The sequence below is a fragment of the Octodon degus genome, unplaced genomic scaffold (genome assembly GCF_000260255.1).
Source record: "Octodon degus isolate 3935 unplaced genomic scaffold, OctDeg1.0 scaffold00017, whole genome shotgun sequence".
NCBI classification, from domain to species: Eukaryota; Metazoa; Chordata; class Mammalia; order Rodentia; family Octodontidae; genus Octodon; species Octodon degus.
Genome location: NW_004524593.1, coordinates 2,777,850 through 2,797,904, shown reverse-complemented (window position 1 = coordinate 2,797,904; position 20,055 = coordinate 2,777,850). Strand labels below are relative to the sequence as shown.

The window sequence follows — 20,055 nt, the reverse complement described above, 5'->3', positions numbered from 1 at the left end:
TTAAAAAAATGTACCTAATATTTTAAACATGTTATACTCATTAACAGTATCATTTTATTATTATATTTGAGTTCATATAATACCCAGTTCATATAATTTTAACTTCTTTTGAGAGTATCAAAATCATATCATACAGGGTTTTTTTTTTTTTTTTTTTTTTTTGGTGGAACCAAGAATTGAACTCAGGCCCTTGTGTTTGCCAGGCAAGCACTTATTTTACTGAGCCATCTCCCCAGCCCTTGTATCTTAGAGTTCTAAAAATCTTTTAATTTTTACTTTTCACCAGAAATTTTTGGGCCAGAAATTATTTGTTTCTGGTTCTAAGAAAAAAAAATGACTTGCTGCAAGTATTTTTTGAGCACAAACATCTCCTGTATTCTTTAAAAAGTAGATCAGAAAAAATTCGGTAAGCTGAGGAGTCACTCAGGACTTTCTTTGTCCAAGTCAATGTGAAATGTTTATGACAGTACTTCTTACCCTCACTAGCAGTAGCAGTCCTCTCAAATAGAATGTACAGCAGACCACCAGTATGTAAACAAGGTAAAAATGGAACTGCTTTGTGGGGTGTGTGTGTGTGTGTGTGTGTGTGTGTGTGTGTGTGGTATATGAAAGGCCTAAAACCTCTTCCCTCAACTTACAGTCTCCAAGTTCAGCAAAAATTACCCCTACCCTAGGTAGCCTATCAAAGGTTTGTCTTTAGGGATGTAGAAGTTAGATAGATAGATAGATAGATAGATAGATAGATAGATAGATAGATAGATAGATAGATAAAGTTAAATTCCCTTTTAATCATATAATAAAATTTTACTTTGTATAGTTTTAAGAAATGGATTTTGAAAGAAATAGTACACTTGACAACAATACATAAATTTCCCACTTAAGATATTTTTGTTAACTAATACTTCAAATTTTTATTTTTGAAAGTTTTGTTTTCCAGAGATTTTGGGTCATGTCATTCCTGTTTCTTTCCCTTTACCCTAGTGTCATAATTAATCTATTTCTTTCATGAGAAATGCAGAGAAATATCAATAAGTATTTTCCTATTTGGTTATTTGCATACTTACACTTTTTACTTGTCAGGAAATAAGACTCAAGTAAAATTGCACTGGCCTTTAGCTAAATTAGTCTTTGTACCATGCTAAAACTTGTATGAAAATATTATTCTTGTTTATGAAACCAGCTAAAAATCTGCAGAACCAGAGTGCTGACCATGGGTGGATTCACTGTTAGGGTAAAGTTAGGAAACTATCCCTAAAAGTGATCTTTTCCTTTGCCTTCATTTGGTGACAGTTGATATTCACATCAAAGAAATTACTGTAACACTTTAGCATGTGAAGGCTGTAGAATTTTTAATTACAGATAACTTTTTTCCATAATGTTATTGAGAAACAAATAGCAGTGAGACAGTTTCAAATCAAATTGGTAGGACAGTTTCAATAATTAACACATTGCATACATTCTTCCTAGTGGTTAACTGCTGTACAAGATGCGGACATGATATCCCATTTACAAACACCATTAGAACAAATCCCTCTATTCATTAAGAGAATGTAACTATATATCTATCCTAACTACTTTGAATACACAGATACAAAATGGACATTCATCTGTATCCCTTTTTTTTGTTAAGTTCTGTTATTTGAATATTATAGGTGTGTAAACTCAGCAAAATATTCTAAAAGAGTCCAGTAGCCCATAATAGTATTGGGTCTTCTGCTTCACTGGCAATGTCAGAAATTTACAGATAATTTTTAATGTTACCCATATTACTAGATAAGGATTAATTTTACTAGAGATTATCTAGATAATGTTTTAAATAACTGTTATCAAGTTCTGTGACATAAGGTTATTTTTGTTTTGAGAATCTCAACTTTTAGTAGTTTCTTAAATATATACTTAATATTCTAGGCTTTTATGTTTTATCAGAGTGTGTGTTGATTAAAAAAAATATTACTTCTAATTGTGGCCAGCCTTCCCAGAGTACTGAAATGCTTCTGTACATCCTGGCATTGTAAAAGTTATTATTATTGCATAAACACTTCAACCTGAAAGTGTCTCATTTCTTGGATGCCTGATCCTAGCTCTTCTGTTCATACTCTTATCATTTTGCACTAACACCTCTTGTGCAGAGATTTCAGTGATCTGACAAGGACTGGAGCTTCCCACTTTAAACATAGAGAATTAGATCAGACTTTATCTGGTCTCCTTGTTAGAAAGCAAGAGGGAATAAGGTCAGCCTTTCAGATGGCTGTCTGTGTGATTTTTCTGTGAGCATCACATATTGAAGGAGCTAGTTCATTTGTCTGTGGGTTTAGGATTCAACAGCATGAGCTGTCATGCTAACACTGATTGAAGGTGGTCTAGGAGGGGGAAGTGCTTCTATCCAACAGCTCACCATTGGCTTCTTATTACGGCATTCTCCCCCGAGACGCGCTCTGCATGCTCATTCATCTACCTCCTCTGCTTCCCTCCCCCCCCTTTCTTACCCCTTCATTACTGATTCACAGCAAGAGGCAGCACAGCAGCAGCACAGTAGCAGCAGCAGCAGCAGTAGCAGCAGCAGCAGCAGCAGCAGCAGCAGTAGCAGCAGCAGCAGCAGCGCTGCTTGTCACGAATCACGGATTGCAATGAGCTCATCCTTTTTTCCTTGCAGCTTCACAACTGCCCTGGCTTCCTGGCTACTGCTGCTGCTATCTGCTCACACACACACACACACACACACACACACACACACACACACACTGCGAATCACACGCGCTCTCTTCTCTGTCTCTGTCTCTCTCTGTCTCTGTCTCTCTCTGTCTGTCTCTCTCTCTCTCACACACATACACACACACACACACACACACACACACACACACACAACTCTACATGCTAAACCCTTATAAACAGCTACTCTGTTTTTCCACATGTATCTGAACCCTCCTGCATCACTTTTGGCCATTTTCTTGCATTTGATTTCTTTTGCTATTTTTTATTTAGATCAGCATTTGATTTCATTTTTATTTTTCAGTCTACTTTGGGGTTCTTGCACAGTGGGTTATTTAGCCAAAATGTCTTTCACATGGAGATGTTAGCTGGCAATTGCCACCACACTCTGTCCTGTGCATTCTCCTGGGGAGATATAAGCCTGGCTTTCCTTCCACCGCAGTCCTTATATCGTGGATAAAAGATCCAGCTTCCTCATTCTGGATACCTACTTACTGCTAATGGAAGAAGGGGTGCCCTGCCCAGCCCCAGCTGCTAAGCTCACACCTCCTGTCAAAAAGTCCCAGGACATGCACGACGAGAGGAGCAAGCTGGTGAATGAGTATGCCTGCCGGGTGCTGGAACTTCTGGGGATGGGGCATCGCCTGTTTGTGCCTCGGCTTCTGGCGGTGAGACTGTTTTTCATTGAACTTCATTTGTAGAGAGTCTGCTACCCTCTGTGAGAATGTGTTCCTGGAGGAGGCTTGTGATATGTTTTTCTTTCCTTCTCTTTCTAGAAAGAAGGAAGGACTGAGTGGCCACTGCTGTGCGGCTCCCTTGGAGCCTGGTCCATGCCACTCCTTAATTGGCTAGAAGAAATCATGGCTCTTTTCTCAGAGACCAGGGTCATATTGGTGACATTATCTCTGTGGCAGGGGAAGAAAAGGAAAACAACTATGTTTTTTCTTCTGGCCAGCTAAGCTCAGCAATAAAGCAGAATGTCCAAATGCTTGATGTAGGCATTCTGTTATTTACATCTCCAAAGGGTTAAATTTTGCCACTAATGTAGCCACTTGCCTAGACTACCTGGGGCTTGCTTTCTAACCTCTGCTTTTGATTGCCAATTAGGTTTTTATTTTTTGGTAGGGAGTTTTACTACCTATACATCCTTAGATGGAAAATTGTGGTTTTCTCTCTTGAAATGTTTAAACTGTGTATCTGTAAAACATCTTAAAGCGTCTGGGTTTGTGCTATGAATCTGGGAAATCTGACTTGCTTGTTATTTGGTTTCCAGAACAAGAGAAAAATCAGCCTCCCTCATTTCCTACCAAGAGTTAAAATTAAATACCCACAATCACTGTTGCAGGGTTTCTCTTTAGTGGTTTGATAACTATACCTAGCAACTATTTTACAATATAATTGGTCTGCAGTACCCCTATACCATTATTTGGTAATTGAGTAAGAAATATTCGGCTTTGTAATAGAGAATGGTGTTGAATACCATCCCAGACCATTGCCTCATTATGGTTATCTCAGATTTAAGTCATTTTCAGTGAAATATTTACTTGACTGAATTTAACTATTTCTCTCACATATCTTCCTCCAGTAAAGTTCATCTTTGCTTATACTTATATTTGGAACTACTAATTCAGTCTTCATCTGTGTATTTACATGTTAACATAACTTCTTCTGTGTACTCATAACAGACATACTGGGTAGTCAGCTATGTAAGGAATTTTCTATGTTAAGGAAAGTATGTTTATCACTGTAAGACAGAGTTAGATGCAATAGCCAGGATGCCATAGGGAGGTTATCTGAGACATAAGTTCCTTTCCATTTAAGGAATAAAAAGAGGTCAGAGCATATGTTATAATGCCTAGGTGAAATCATTGCTTCCCTGAATCACATTTGTTTATTAATAAAGGAGAAAAATGAAGAGTCATAATTTACTGGAAAGGAATTTTAAAAAATCATTTTATTTCAGAAAGTTTTACACTTTGATGTCTCTTCATCTTTGAGTAATCAGGTTTAGTGTAATATATTTCCACCTCTTAAAGATCATGAAACTTTGTGACTCAGGACTTACACTGATAAATTTCCAATCATCTGCATTCCTAAGGTATTTATATTGTGAATGTTTTAAAGGAAAACATTAATGTAATAATACCTAAGAGTAGTTCAAGGAGGGATGGGAAAAACTTTAAAGAATAGTTCACACCTAAATCTCCATTTGAGAAGAATTTACACTACCTCTAATTAAAAATAATTTATCACCAATAAAATATATCAGGAGTTTGGCTCACAAGCTTGAAATATTTGGAAGATCACGAATGTTGGTATATTCAGTCTGTACAAGTCTTATTGCTAAGTTAGGTGTCAGAAGGGGTACATCCCTCAGGTTGTTATGAACTCTGTCAGAGCCTAGGTAATAGTTCCATTTACTCTGCATACAAAAAACACATGCCAAGTTGTCTATGAGACACTTTGGAAACCTCTGACCTTGTTATACAGTTATACTCGAAAGATTATTGCTAGACCCAGTATACTCTAAATTTTTGCCTATCACTTGCCCTTTAATTAGCAGTATAGCTGTGAACTGGGATTTGTTATCCAATGGATAACTGCTCAAAATTTAGCATGTGTACCAGGAGGAAGTACAGCTGTTTAGCTTTGTGTTATTGAACTGGCTAATGATTGGGGATCAATGGCTAATATGCACAAGTTAGTCCTAAGAGAAATTCTGGCTATGTGTAGTATTGCATCATTACATTTCTGGTCAAGAAAACAAGAAGTATAAGGCCTAACTCTGTGTTCCTTCAGTCATATTTTTAGCATGAATGCATGTGGGTTAAACAGATCTAAATGCCTTATTTACTTTTCAAATCTCAGTAGATTTTCATTATAGATGAGGTAATTTAAAAGAAACTCAAGGAAATAATAATTTATCAAGATGGTGTTCTAGGTCTGAGCTTTAGTTACTCTCTGATTCACAAAGATGCCATGAAGCTACTAGGTCACTAGGCTTATAAAACTTACTTGGAAAGTGGCCACTGAATATACATTTGGAATTTTTGCTTATTCCCCTTAAAAGGCATATTCAGAAATCAACAATTTCCCTCTAGCAAATCAGATTCCAGCTTCTTTCTATTTGGTATTACCACAAGACATCAATCATTTCCATGTGCCGACTCATCAAATACATTTCTTTAGTGAAATTAGAACACCAAAGTAAGAAATATAAACATCTTAGATACCAGCTAAGTAATGTTTTCTTCTTAAGACTTTGCTTTAAAATGATTCTCAGACCTCCAAAAAATATTTTTTGAGTAAGTAGAAATCCTGTTTGACTCCCTAGAAAGAAAGAAAAGGCCATTTGGGAAATGTAGTGTGGTGGTTGATATGGTTTTTGTCAGATTCTGCCATGCTGAACAGAGCCAGGGCCAGAAAGTGCAGAAGGTGATACAGCCTGTTGTCCTCATCTTTAGATACTTGCACAATTGTTCCCAGATTCAAGTGTAGTTCTGTGACCAAGTGAATATGTGGATAGAGGGCTGTATTACTGGTTTGGATGAGTACATGAACCTTGTATTAGATAATACAGAAGAAATTCATTCTAAAACAACTGGGTCAGATCATGCTGAAAGGAGATAACATTATTCAGCTACAAAGTACCTCCAACTAGAAATGATCAGTGAATTAAGACAGCAGTGCAGTAAGGTGGCACTGACAATTATGATAACATGTAAAAAAGACAGCTGATTAAGTGGTTTGCTCTGGGAGTATTATAAAACATTTGCCCATATTGTTCTGACTACCCTTGTGTTTTTACTGGAGGCCAATAAATGTAGGGTTGTTTTTGCTAAAAGGAAAGAAAATTTAAAAAGCCATTTGGGATAAAATAGTGACAATGAGAAAGGGAATCACTATAGATCCTTTTTGTACTTCCACACTTAGATCTTTTCCCCCAAATAATCCCCTAAAAGAATCAAACCTAGACTTTACTACTTGTTAGTGACCTTTAAGGAAAGATCTTCAAAAGTAATGCTAAGTTTGGAATTGAAGCATCTAAAGCTGACACTCAGATATTACAACTATTCCTACCCACCCTACTTCTTTTTTTTTTAAAGTCGCATTAAGGTGTGACACTCTTGCACTGAATATTTCAGTGGGAAAACACATTCAAAATACTATCAGAAGTAGCACATGGCCAGAGGGCATATTCGGTAATAGTACAAAATTTGGATAAAGAAAAAAAAGATTTTACTCTGTTCATGTTTAAAATCTCTCTTCTCCCTCTAGAATTTTTCTTTTTGCTATTATAATATGCTAAATTATTATCAGATAATTACATATTAAAATTAATGTTGACCAGATGTAAAAGTTCTACTGATCCTCTTAAAATTCTATTAAAATAAATATTATGTCAAGTGTTATTGACATAATTTTTTTTTTTGGTGGAGCTGGGGATTGAACTTAGGCCCTTGCACTTGCCAGGGAAGTGCTTATTCTACTGAGCCGTCTCCCTGGCCCAGCATAATAAATTTAAAATTTAAAAAATACAAAAATAAATGAATAAAATAAAATAAAATTAGTGTTGAATATAGTTTTAATACGATACACTAGGCACTTCCCATGGTAAGTCCAAAGAACTTCCAGGCCAAGGAAGGTTGAGAACATTGTATCTATATGTTTATATCCGTATTGGCAGATGCTGTAGCTATGCCTTTAGTAGCCATGGTTTTTAATCTTTTTCTCTTCCTCTTCTTATTCCCTTCCTTTCCCCTCCTTTCTCTTCTTTTTGTGTATTAGGAGTTGAACCTAGGACCCTTGCACTGAACTATATTCCCATCCCTTTTTATTTTGAGATAGGATCTCACTAAGTCAGTAAATTGAGACTGTGTGCTCATACTTGTGATTCTTTTGCCGCAGCTTCCTAAAGTTTTGGGATTACAGGCCTGTTTCAGCACATCTGGCTTTGGGGTTGTAATTTTTAAACAAACTTTTTTGGTTTTCCTCCCAGAGTGCTGAGATTATAGGCATGTATCATCAGGCCTGGTTTCATTTTGATCAGATTTCTTATACTGTTATATTGAATCATAATTTTGTGAAGTTTCTTAAAGTATTAATTTTAATCAGGGGTAAAATAACAGGGGACAAAATATGTCTTCCATTTTTACCTGTGTAACTAACAGCTTTAAGGATCACTGAAGATAAGTCACAACTTTCAAAACAGTTAAAACCCCAATTAGAGGTTAACATGTGTATTTCTAATGCCCTCAAAATCCAAAAATCAATTTTTATATAAAAATAAGTCCTAAATCTATTCCCTAATTTGGATTATATACATTCGAGATTTTTAATACTAAGTAGGTACACTTGAAATAGGGCCTTTACAAATTTTTGGAGCACATTTATGTTGATGTCTAGTGTGTGCCAGGCAGTTTGCTTAATTGATTTTATGGAAGCAAGTGCAAAGGATACTTACTGTAACATCTTACTCACATTTTCCCTCTAGATATTTCTTCCTACTTACTTGAAAGGAAGTAAAAGTCTTATTTAAATGTCTTTAACTGTGCAGAAAGTTTTGTATATAATTATGCTGAAATGTAGGAATAAGTAGTGTCATCTTTGAAGATGTAATTGATAAACATATTTCAGATAATTTATAAGAATTTGTCAGAACATTTGGCTGACAAAATATGGTGTTGGTAGAGCTACTAATTTTCAGTAGTTCTCCTTTATTCTTATTTAAAAGATGGTAAAGCTTTTTATTTCACAGCAGAAGAAAGAATGACTTTAACATATCCCCAATTGGTCAAGCATTGTGTCACATACCTGTAATCCTAGCACTTGGAAGGCTGAGGCAGGAAAATTACTGCAAGTTCAAGGCCAGTGAGACTCTACCACAATATATATTCCCAGTTCTTGTCTACATTGTCTTTTGAATAGCACTACTTAACAAATAATGCCATAAAAGTAATTGTGCTTTTTTTAAAAAAAAGTTTTTTTTCTCTTGGCATTATTCTGAAGACATTATGGAAAAGTGCTTAAGAATTTCCAATTTCCAACGTTAGTGTTTCTAGTTCAAGTTAGTTCTAGCCTGGTGAAATTCTGTATGTTGAGCACATATACATAATGATGATCCAGAGGTCTGCAACAGTCTTTGGGGTTTTGGTTTGATTCTTGAAATGTTAATGTGCCTTTTAAGAGTACATTTTTAAAATTTGGGACTTATTGTCACCAAATTATATGTTAGGCTTCTGTTCATAGTCAGAGGGTTAGTACCCATAACAGTTTATATTTGATTGTAACCATTAATCAATCATTTTCATAACCAACTCTCTCTTTTTTTGGTACTGGGAATTGAATTCAGGACCTTGTTCCTGCCAGGCAGGTGTTATGCTACTGAGCTATAACCCTGGCTCCTGCCAACTCTTAATAATTACTATTACTAATATTTTTTTTTTTTTTTTTTTTTTGCGGAATCAGGGATTGAACTCAGGCCATTGTGCTTGCGAGGGAAACGCTTATTCCACTGAGCCATCTCCCTGGCCCTAGACTAACAATATTATATTAATGCGTGGCATATATGTGGCATATATATTTAACAAATATCTATATAATGATACAAGTTTTCTTGAATATATATAAGATGTGTGTATGTCCATGTGGACATACATGCATAATATAGGAATTATTATTAAATAACAAAATGTTTTTTGAAAGAAAAATTCAGGGACTGACAGTGTAGCTTAGTGGTAGAGCATGTACCTGTCAGCATGAGTGAGGAACTGTGAACTAAATTCCTAGCACCAAACAAACAAAACCCACATTACTTTCTAATACATTCTTAGTGAACCACCCAAATCTTTGAAGAGCAAGAAGTGAATAACAGTCGATTGTGGAGCAAAAAACCTTCTTAGATACAGTTGTCAGAAAATGGAAAGTTATCCCTGTAAGCTTATAATCTGCTTATGACATTAGAAAGGCATTAAGTGATAATGATTATGGAAGTTGCAGAAAGGCAGGAAATGGAAGGAAAAGCCCATCAGAGTCAAAGTGAGACTGCGGGTTGTCTTCTAGAGTACTGGTAAGCAGGGGTTTATGTGTTTAATATTGGCACTCTAGTTTTCATTTATAATGAAGTCATAAAATTACCTATATTGCAGTCCATAATAAGAATATAAATTCTTATAACTTAGACTGGCTTCCTTATAGAATTAAAAATGTCAGTGAGCCCTGACATAGTCTATACCATCTCTAATCCCAGCACTCAGGAGACTGAGGCAGGAGGATCACTATGAGTTTGAGGCAAAGCAGTTCAAGGCCATCCTGGAATGTATAGCAAGATTCTGTATCAAAAAAAGAAAAAGAAAACAGAGTACTGTTTTTACCACTAAAATAATAAGTATTCACTGGGTGTGATGACACATACTCATAATGACAGCTACTAGAAAGGCTGAGACAGGAGGGTCACTAATTCAGAGCTAGCAGGGCAACTTAGAGAGACCACAGTACAGAAGCTGGGGATGTGACTCAGTGGTGGAGTGCTTGCCTACAATGTGTAAGGCTGTGGGTTCAATCTCCAGGACTACAGTCACTCAATATCAATATCTGAATGTATTTGGGCCTCACAGAGGTAGTCTTATCAACCTATCATTTTTATGTTGTAGGGCTCACAAAATACATGAATTTACCTTAGCTCACTCCATCCTCAAATAATTTAAGATTGAAGATATTCCTATTTTAAAAATGGGAAAACTGGCTGGGGAGATACCTCAGCTGTTTAAGTGCTTGCCTGGCAAGCACAAGGACCTGAGCTCTATCCCTGGTACCGCAGGTCATGCAGACCCTGGAATCCTGGACATGATATGCAGACCACCAAAACTGGGCATAGTGGTGCACATCTGTAATCCCAGTGCTGGGGAGGCTGAGGTAGGAGGATCACAAGTCTGAACTGTGTAGTGAGACCCTGCAACAAATAAATAATTTTTTTTTTAAATGGGAAGACTTATGCAATACCGTGAGTTAGCCAGAGTTGGAATTTAAATAAGTTTATTCCAGTCTTTGCAGCCTTGTTTGATTACCTTTGTAGGCCATGTGCTTTCCAGAGGCTAAAGTTAGAGAACTGAGCAAGTTGGCATTTCTCTTGGGCTTACCTGAGGTGGGACAGCCATGTGATCTGGAGCACTGCCAGCCCCGATAGTGTCTCACAAGGGACAAGACCTGATGTGCTAGCTTGTGTTGCCCAGGCACTTGGTCTGAGGTGATTCCATACCATCCTCATGGGCTGCCTTGGGCTGCACCTCTCCCCAGACTGTGACCTCCTCTAAGCAACATCGCTGCTCACCTGGCCAGTCCTGCCTGACTGGAGGTCTAGTGTGTGAGGATGCAGAATTCCTTATCCTTGATCCCAGGCTTTGTGCTTTTGTATGAGTTGAAAGTCTGCGCTTTAAATTAGGCCTTAGGTACAATTAGAAAACTGGGTGACCAACCTAATGCCTGCGTGCAAGAGACTACCTCCATCATTTGGGGGCATCTCCTTCCAAGTAACTAGAGGTTAGATGCACCAAAAATAGAAGTGCCTTCACAGGCCTGAGAGTAATTAGAAAACAGACACAGTGTTTTACTATAAACTGTAAGCTGTCCATCATGAGTTTTCCAAACCACTAGAGAGCTTATTATCAGAACCAGTATTACATGTATGTAGTACATTCTATGTAAATGGTAGCTGGATGCTTTGCCCCAAAGCAGAGGTTGAAATTTCAGCTAGACAGCTCTTCTATATATTTTCTGGTATCTGCCTTTTCCAGCAAAGTCAAAGTCGGGTAACATGCTAAATGTTTTCTGCAGCACTTACTGCCATCTAATCAGAACATCAGAGTATTTATGAGGGAAGAAGTAATCTGAGATGTACTGAATTTGTTTGCTTTGTTTTCATCCTTATTGCCACTGTTAGTCTAGCTTTACTTTCTGATTATTAATCTGGTGACCTAAAGGTGAGCCAATCTAGACTCTTGTTAAACTGTCCAATAGTGACATACTTTTTTTTTTTTTTTTTTTACATGTTTCAGTTTAAGGGGCAAGAGAGGTGGGAGGAAAAATAAATAGGTATAGCAAAAGAGAGATGAAAATAGATCTCATTCATTCATTCATTCATTCAGAGATTTTTTTTTAAAGATTCTGAGTGTTGAACCCAGGGCTTCTCATGTGTTAGGCAAGTGCTCTACCACTGAGCTGCATCCTCCATCCTCATTCTATGACAGATTTTAATTAAATACCTCCTATATTCTAAGCATTGTTCTTGATGCTGTGGATATAACAGTGAACAGGAAAAGGAAACAAACTTCCTAGGAGCCAGCAAAGGGTAACAGATGCAAAACTAGGAAGTAACTTGATAGTAATGTCCTGGAGAGAGAATTCAGGTACTCAGAGGCCTCACTCAGTTCTTACCCTTGAGTTAAAATCTGCATTAGAGGAAGTTTCTATCCATGTAGAGATCTGGGAGAAATATATCCCAGTCAGAAGAAACTACCAGAGCAGTGGCCTTCAGCTAGGAATTAACTTAGTATGTACCGAAACTACAGAAGGAAGGCCTGGCCTGGGGCTTGAGAATGAGCAGGGAGGAGCAGCTCAAAGCAAGGCTGTAGGGGAAGTCAGCACCCTCAGGTCATAAAAGGCAGGGTGGGTCCTGGGAAGCATTTTGTGTCTTATTCTGAGCAAGCTGGAAACCTTGGCCTTTTTTTATGTGCTCTGAAAGCATTTAATCTGGTGGTAAGGACAGCAGATTGGTAGGAGCAAGAGAGAAAACAGGACCAGTTGGGTGATTGGAGTGGCTCAATCCGAGGGGTAACACTAGCTTGGACCAGAATGGTGATGTCAAGAACGTAGGCCCTATAGTAAGTAGACATTTTTCTGACTTCCTGTATGAATTTTCAATGCAGTCTTTAGTGTTAATCAGCTTTACATTAGAATTAAATAAAGTAGCATTTTGAACTAGCATATAATTCTGTGATTTCTAGGGATTGTTTTTAAAAATTGCGAAGGTGTTTGACAATTAAGTACTGACTATTCCATAAAAAGAAAAAAATATGATTTTTTTCTTTGTTCTCATTTTATTTAATTTATAATATGTATCAAAGGGTTTGCCAAAGAGTGAATATAGTTTTTTATTATATTTATTATCTTATTGCAGAAAAATACAACAAAATATAAAGAAAAAATAGCATATTATCTCGCTGTCTAGATATGTGTTTTCTTTCTTTTCAGTCTTTTTTAGTGGCCAGGTAAATTTTCCTAGCAATAGTTTTTATACAAGTTAGTAGTTAGTAGTTTGTCTCATTTAGTTTTTAAAACATTCTTTAAGTTGGATCAATTTCTTACTTTCATCAGTAGCTGCTATCATTGGTTGAAAAGCCTTTTCCAGTAGGTGTTTATTACATAAGTCCTTGATTGCCTTCTCTGTGTTTTTAGCCAGATTTATAATAATGTCTTTAATATTTTCATCAAGGTACAGTCAGATTAATCTGCGAGTTGCTTTTTTTGGGGGGGGCTTTGTCTTAGAGCTGTAACTTGGTAAATTATGATATAATTCACCATTATAATTTTCAGGTAGTATTAATTGAATATCAGTCTATTAATTAACTTAGATTGCTTCTAAAATTATTGTGTTTTATTTCAGCTTATAGTTTTTTTCTTTTTGGAGCTGTGTGTTTTTTAGTTTATGTATTTTGTGGTACCAGGGATCAAACTCAGGATCTTATGCTTGCCAGGCAAGCACTTATTCCACTGAGCTATCTCCCCATCCCGTTTGTTAGTTCAAAACAGGCTCTTATATAGTCCAGAGTTCAGGGTATCCTCCAGCTTAGTATTACAAGGGTGTATTACCAGGCACAGTTTATAGCTTCTTAATATTAGAAATACTGGGTCTTCTAAAATTTTTTGGTACTGATTTGATCTTAATATATCCAAGAATGTAAAATATATTCAACAAAATAAAAATTTCTTTTAAAATGTGTTTTTCCTGAATGCAGGCTAAAATGTAATAATGATTCTTGATTATTTTGTAGACCTCCAAGGAAGATCTTCTGCAAGCTGATTTTGAAGGTGCTTTAAAGTTCTTCAGAGTTCAGCTTCCAAAGAGATACCGAGCAGAGGAAAATGCAAGAAGATTGATGGAGCAGGCTTGCAACATCAAAGTAAGATACATGAATTTATATATGATGAAAGTATAATTTGAATACAGAATATCATAGCAAAGTATGTAAAACTCCTTTTACATATGTGGCAAGATTTTGACAGTGTTTAAGCTAATAATTTTGTAGAAACTATTCTCTTCCAGACTTTTTTGTCAGGGTAGTGAATAACATATTTGCTATACCTTCTAGTAGGATTTATAATAAAAATGGACAGGTTCAGACTGTAACAAGAAGTCAAATATTTGTCTGATATGTAGGGCTCTAGAAGAGGCTACTGTGTTAGTGGTTTCCATGGCAGCAGACTTAGTATTTCGATATTGCCATCTGCTTTAAGATTATTTAGGACAAAGCAAGTAAAGCCTGTTTGAGCCGTTCTTTCATTTATTTAAATAATTTGGAAAGTTTGCCTCTTTATTCCTCTCCCAAACCTACCAAATATCTGTTGATAAACTGGTCTGTATCACATGTCTGATAAAACTAAATAAATCTTGTAATTTAGGTTTAAGCTGAAAACTATGTAGAAAGTTTTAGTAATAAGGTGAAAGAGCACATTTTTGAAATGGTGGAAACCAAGAGGATATGGTGGTACATGCCTGTAATCTCAGCATGAGGGAGGCTGAGGCAGGACGACTGCTACAAGTTTGAGGCTAACCTGGAGCTTCGTAGTGAGTTCAAGGCCAGCCTGAACTATTTACATAGTGAGACCCAATTTAAAAAACAAAACAAAAAGAATGAAAAAGTAGGTGAACCCAAATTATCAATTTAATTCTTTTGAGGGCTGTCCTGATAGCTCAGCAGACTAAAGCGCCTGTTTACGCAGATGCAGGGACTAGGATTTGATCTCCAGCCTGCCTTGATGGCCCCACCCCTGGGTTGTGCTGAGATGGTGATTGAGACTGGGTGTGGTAGTGCATGCCTGTAATCCTAGCGCTTGGGAGGCTGAAAAACAGGAGGATCACTATGAGTCTGATCTACATAGTGAGACTCTGTAGACCCAGTATGCCCTGTACTAAATGCAAAACAAACAAATAAAAATAATAATTTTTATATTTCTGGAATACACCAGGGAATCTGTTATCTAATCATGACACAAATAAAAATTGTTTCCAAAACAGATGGACAAAGAAGTCTTATGGACCTTGTAATTCTTACAGAAAAATGACAATAAAATAATTTGAAATAATTATTTAATAAAAAGTTGATAATTATGAAACAGAAAAGAATGAAAAAGAGGAGAGATTGGATTGGTGGTGGGATGGAAGGTTGTGATTGTCATTAGATAGGGTAGACCTAGAGTCCCAGGGGTATCATTGGAGGCATCTGGGTTAGGGCCATTCCATTGAATACAGCAGCTAGCTCAAAGGCCCTGAGGCTTGCTTACTCCTCAGTTTGAGCAAGAAGGTTAAAGTACCTGGATGAAGTGAGTTAGAGTAGTAGGAAAGGCAGTTAGAGCACTTATAAGGAAGCAGAAATGTCAGAAATGTGACTGTGATGATTTAGGCTTTACTCTGAAGTGGGGAGCCTTGTAGGATTTTGAAGGGTTCTTTTAAGGACTGTACTCACTGTATAATTTTTTTAGTGTAATACTTTTGTTTTCAATTTTAACCTCTTTTAAAGTAAATTACAAATGGTAGCACAACTCCATGCTGAAAGTAAATGAGCAGGGGAAAAATGTCATATGAACCCTATATTCAGAAAGATTACTTTCCAAGTATGACAGGAAAGACAGGCCTCTAGTCTTCATCCTGAATAAACTTTTTTTTTTCCTTCTGTATTTAGTACCAGGTCTACAGGGTCTCACTACATAGCTTGGATTCATAGTGATCTAGATGTGTTCATCCTCCCAAGAGCTGGGATTACAGGTGTGTGCCACCACGCCCAGTCTCAATCCCTGTCTCAGTGCACCTTGGGGGGTGCGCAGCATGGCATGCTAGGGCTTGAACCCTGGCCTCTGTGCTCTGTCTAAGCAGGTGCTTTAGTCTGCTGAGCTATCTGGGTGCCCCCCTGAATAAACTCTTTAAAGCCTTTGAGACATATTATTTTATTTAGCTGGGCCAAAGTCTAAGCCTAAGCCATTTGAAAAGTGTATTGCAGTGGACATGCTGCTTGTGATTAAATTTTGTAGGAAGTAAGTTTGAAAGTAAGCATCAGCCACTGGGTGTTCCCAAAACACAGGAGGGGCTTCAATTAAGTAAAAATCAGAAAATATGCTGACCCATCAGACTTAACTTTGGTCACTTGGTTGTGTAATCGAGACCTAAGTGAAAAGTGCATGAGTCCTAATCTAAACAGCCTGCGTTGTTCAGGAGGTCAGCTTTTTATTCAGAATCATTATTCATTCTTCATCTTACAGAGCATCTCAAATGTAGATTTTGGCTTTAGAGTTTCTGAATCATCAGGTGTGTGAATTTCTTTGTATGAACATATGGATATTTTGGGGTTTTTTTGGTAAGACAACATCAAAGCTTTCATTTTCTGAAAGGGAATTCAGTGATGCTCAAAAAAGCTGGCCTCTGTACTATGGGCAATTTTAAAATTGTCAAGCAAAATGAACATTAAAAGAATATTGGAAGTTATAAATGGGACACCTTTACTGCTCAAGTGCATAAATACATAACCTTTATAATTCTTGATCTGAGTGCCATTTTTCTACAAATTTTATATTCTCTATATTTTATTTGTTATCATTTATATTTAAGTTGGATTTATGAAATTTCCAGTCTTACTTGTCAAAACTGTCAGTCTTTAGACATTGAGTATGATTTAATTCAATGTTATATACTTCCTTAAAATTCAAATCAGTGCTATGTAGATAGATGGTAAAATATTAAAGAGTAGAATCTCTTAAAGATAATGAATTCATCTAGCTGACATTGCTCTGATAAAAATTAAAAGCTCGAATGAAAGAATGAAACATCTATAGTCTAGAGCTATGTTGGTAAACCTTTTAAAGCTTTCAGGAACAAGCAGCCTGCTGTGGCACATATACCTTAGGTTTATCACACTGGTTTAGAGTTTTATTACCATGTAAACTGTTTCTGAGACTGGCAAACAGATCTTTCTCTTTGGAAATATTCTATTGATAGATCTTTGTAATAGAATGTTTTAAAGCATAAATTACCCTATTTGTAATTTTTTTTTTATTTTTTAAAGAGAGTACAAAATAATATTAAAACAGAAAAATTCTGCTTAGGCCGATGCAGGGAGCAGAGTTCAATACCCAGTATGCAGTGCCAACCCTGCCCCTGGGGTGCACTGAGACCGAGAATGAGACTAGGCATCTGGGCGTGGTGGTGCACACCTGTAATCCCAGCACTTGGGAGACCGAAAGCAGGAGGATCACTATGAATCCAATATGTGTAGTGAGACCCTGAGGACTTTGTACTAAATACATTAAAAAAGAAATAACAGAAAAATTACAAGTAATACAGAATTTCACTTAACAAAATAATATAAATTTCATAGTATTTCTTGTAATGCATAGTGTTGTCTTCCAACTTAAGAGCAGCTAATGTTTAATTTGTTTTGTCTCCTTTTTCCAATTGTTTGTCCTTTTTCTCCTCTTAATTTCTTATGTATTTTTTCTTTCTTTCTCTATGCATATTTCTTCCAATTTTGCATGTGTATTTCTGGTAATAAAAATTACCGTTTAACTTGTCTCTTATTGGTAAAATCACTTGAACAAAATTAAAACTGCAAAACCAACATTTGTTCAAACTTAAACATTTGTTTAAGAATGATCATTTATTGAGTGCCCATTTTGTTCTAAGAACTATGCAGAGAAAATAAGGGCTAAAATATGACCTGAAAGATTATTAGAGTAAATACAAGAAGGCAGAAGGATGATCCATGCAGAAAATATGTGGAAACCCATAGGGAGGAAAACAGAAAGCATTCCAAGACTTTATTTGTTGGAGATTAGGATGTGCAGAACAAGAGAGAGTAGGAGAGTAGGTAGATTAGAGAGGCAAGCAGGAGCCAGCTGTGCAGAGCTGTGTGATCAGTGGTAGGCAGTTTACATTTTATCCCAGGGTGGGGGATTGTGGGCAATGGGAGGCTTTGAGTAGGAGTCAAAAGTGATGAGATTTATGTTTTAGGAAGGTCATTTTGCTGTTGTGTGGACAATAGATTGGAAGATATACAATCAGATATTAATGACAGACCATTCTGGGCACAGTTGCAGTACTTTAGGTGAGGAATGAATCAGAATATTTGTTATGGAGTGGAGAGAGATAGATGAGAAGTATTTAAGAGATAGAATCAACAGATCTTAATGATTATGAGACAGCAGACAACATTAAGACAGAGGGAATGAATCAGTAATAACATTCAGTGTTGTACTTAGAGATTGGCAGTGATAATATTGAGAAAGAAAATGAACAAAGAAGAAATTACCTGGATGGAAGGAGTTAAATTTGGAATATATTAAATTTATGGTACATATCCATAAACCCCTATGATATCCACTGTGAAGATAGATATAAGAGCTGGGTAAAATGTAGACATTTGGAAGTGGTCAACATTGAAACCATGAGAGTGGGTAAATTCTCATAGGGGAGTACCTAAAAGGAAAAGTTAAGAAAAGATACATTAACATGTTAGATGGACTAAGTAGAGGCCGTTAAGACTGAGAAGGCAGGGCAGAAGAAGCCCAGAAGAGTATAAAATGTGAATATTAAAGGAAAGGTATTTGTTTTCAGGAAGAAAGGCGATGTGTACATGCACTGGAAAAAACAAAACAAAACCAAAAAAAGTGGAGGAGGCAAAGGAAGAGATTGTTATTGATTCCTAGAAGCCATGTAAAGCACTAAGGAGTGGAAAGTGGTTATTGTGCAATAGCTAATGATCAAAGTCCTTGATGATCTTAGTGGCAGCATTTTCAGTGGAGTAGTGAAGAGCCAGTGATTAAATGAATAAATAGGATAGAAACATAAAAATGAGATAATTTTTCTAAAAGATTAGAAGGAGGAGAGGATGGTGGGAAATGAGAGAGAAAGTCAGCAAGCCAGATAGTAAATGGGAGAGGGGGAGGGGGAGGGGAAAAGGAGAGGAAGGGGTGAGGGAAGGGGAAAGGGAGGTGGAGAGTGAGAGTGGGAGGGAGGAGGAGGAGGGGAGAGGGAGAGAAGAGGAGGGAAGAGGGAGGGAGTGAGAGAGAGGCATGAGGCTAAGATGGATTGTTGAAGATAGAAAAGGTAAGTCTTTAAATGCTTAATGAATTAATAAATATTTCTTCATTGAGCACTTGCTATATGCCAGAGACTGCTAGATCCAGAGAATACAAAGTTGACTGGGGTACCACCAAAAAAAGCAAAGTTGACCAAATGCAGATATGCTCTCTGAGCTCAAAATTTGTAATGCTGTCAGAAAGATGTTAATTAGGTAATTATAGTAATAAATACATAAGTACAGTGTCATAAATATTCAAGAGAAATACAACAAGGCTATATGAGAGCAATGAACAGAGTGACCTGGTTTTGACTCAGTGATTTTGGGGAAAGCCTCCTTGAACTGAGATGATGAGGCATTCCAGGCTGAAGGAGCTGTGTGTGCAAGCCTATGAGAAAGGAGAGAGTGTAGTAAGCATTATGAACAACAAGAAGGCCAGTGTGGCTATAGAGTGATCAGGGTTGATGTCCATAGTCCAAACCATTTTGATCTGTTAGTCAGAAGAAAAGGCCCACACAAAGAGAAAATGTAAAGTTTGAAGAAATACAGAATATAGAGAGAATGCTGAGGAGGTCAAGGTTTGATCTTTTGGGCCAGGGATGTAGCTCACTGGCACAGTAATTACCAAGCAAACACCAAGTCCTGAATTTGATTTCTGCCCCACCCCTAAATAATCCTTCCATTATAGCAGGAGAAAATAAGCAGAGATGTATGGGATAGAGGTAAATGTGTAGTTTAGGAGGATGGAAATTGAACATATTCCATTTGAAGTTTTGTTACTTATGTTAATAAGCAGTATTGAGAATGAAGGGAATGTAGTGGAGAGAAAGGTTTGAAAAGCATGGAAAGGCATTTGTATTGAACAAAAGACAAAAAAACCACAAAGGAATAGCTTGGCTATATTGTTAGAGACTGAATTTGTCTGCAAAAATCTGCAGTGTTTGTGAACCTCTCTAGAAATACGCAGCAGTACCAATGTATACATGGGAAAAGCAGATAGTTG

The 20,055-nt window shown here is 36.8% G+C and overlaps 1 protein-coding gene across 9 annotated transcripts in view; it reads left to right on the top strand.

The window, feature by feature from the left end:
* Window positions 1-20,055, top strand: part of Rabgap1l (RAB GTPase activating protein 1 like) — a 711,712-nt gene that overhangs the window by 550,373 nt on the left and 141,284 nt on the right. For 8 of the 9 annotated variants that reach the window (XM_004626788.2, XM_023710325.1, XM_023710327.1 and 5 more), the window contains one exon: window positions 13,758-13,886. In XM_004626788.2, the coding sequence (XP_004626845.1) occupies window positions 13,758-13,886 (129 nt within the window). Of the gene's footprint in view, window positions 1-2,823; window positions 3,378-13,757; window positions 13,887-20,055 lie in introns of those variants that run through there. The other variant, XM_004626790.2, reaches the window with a different exon arrangement.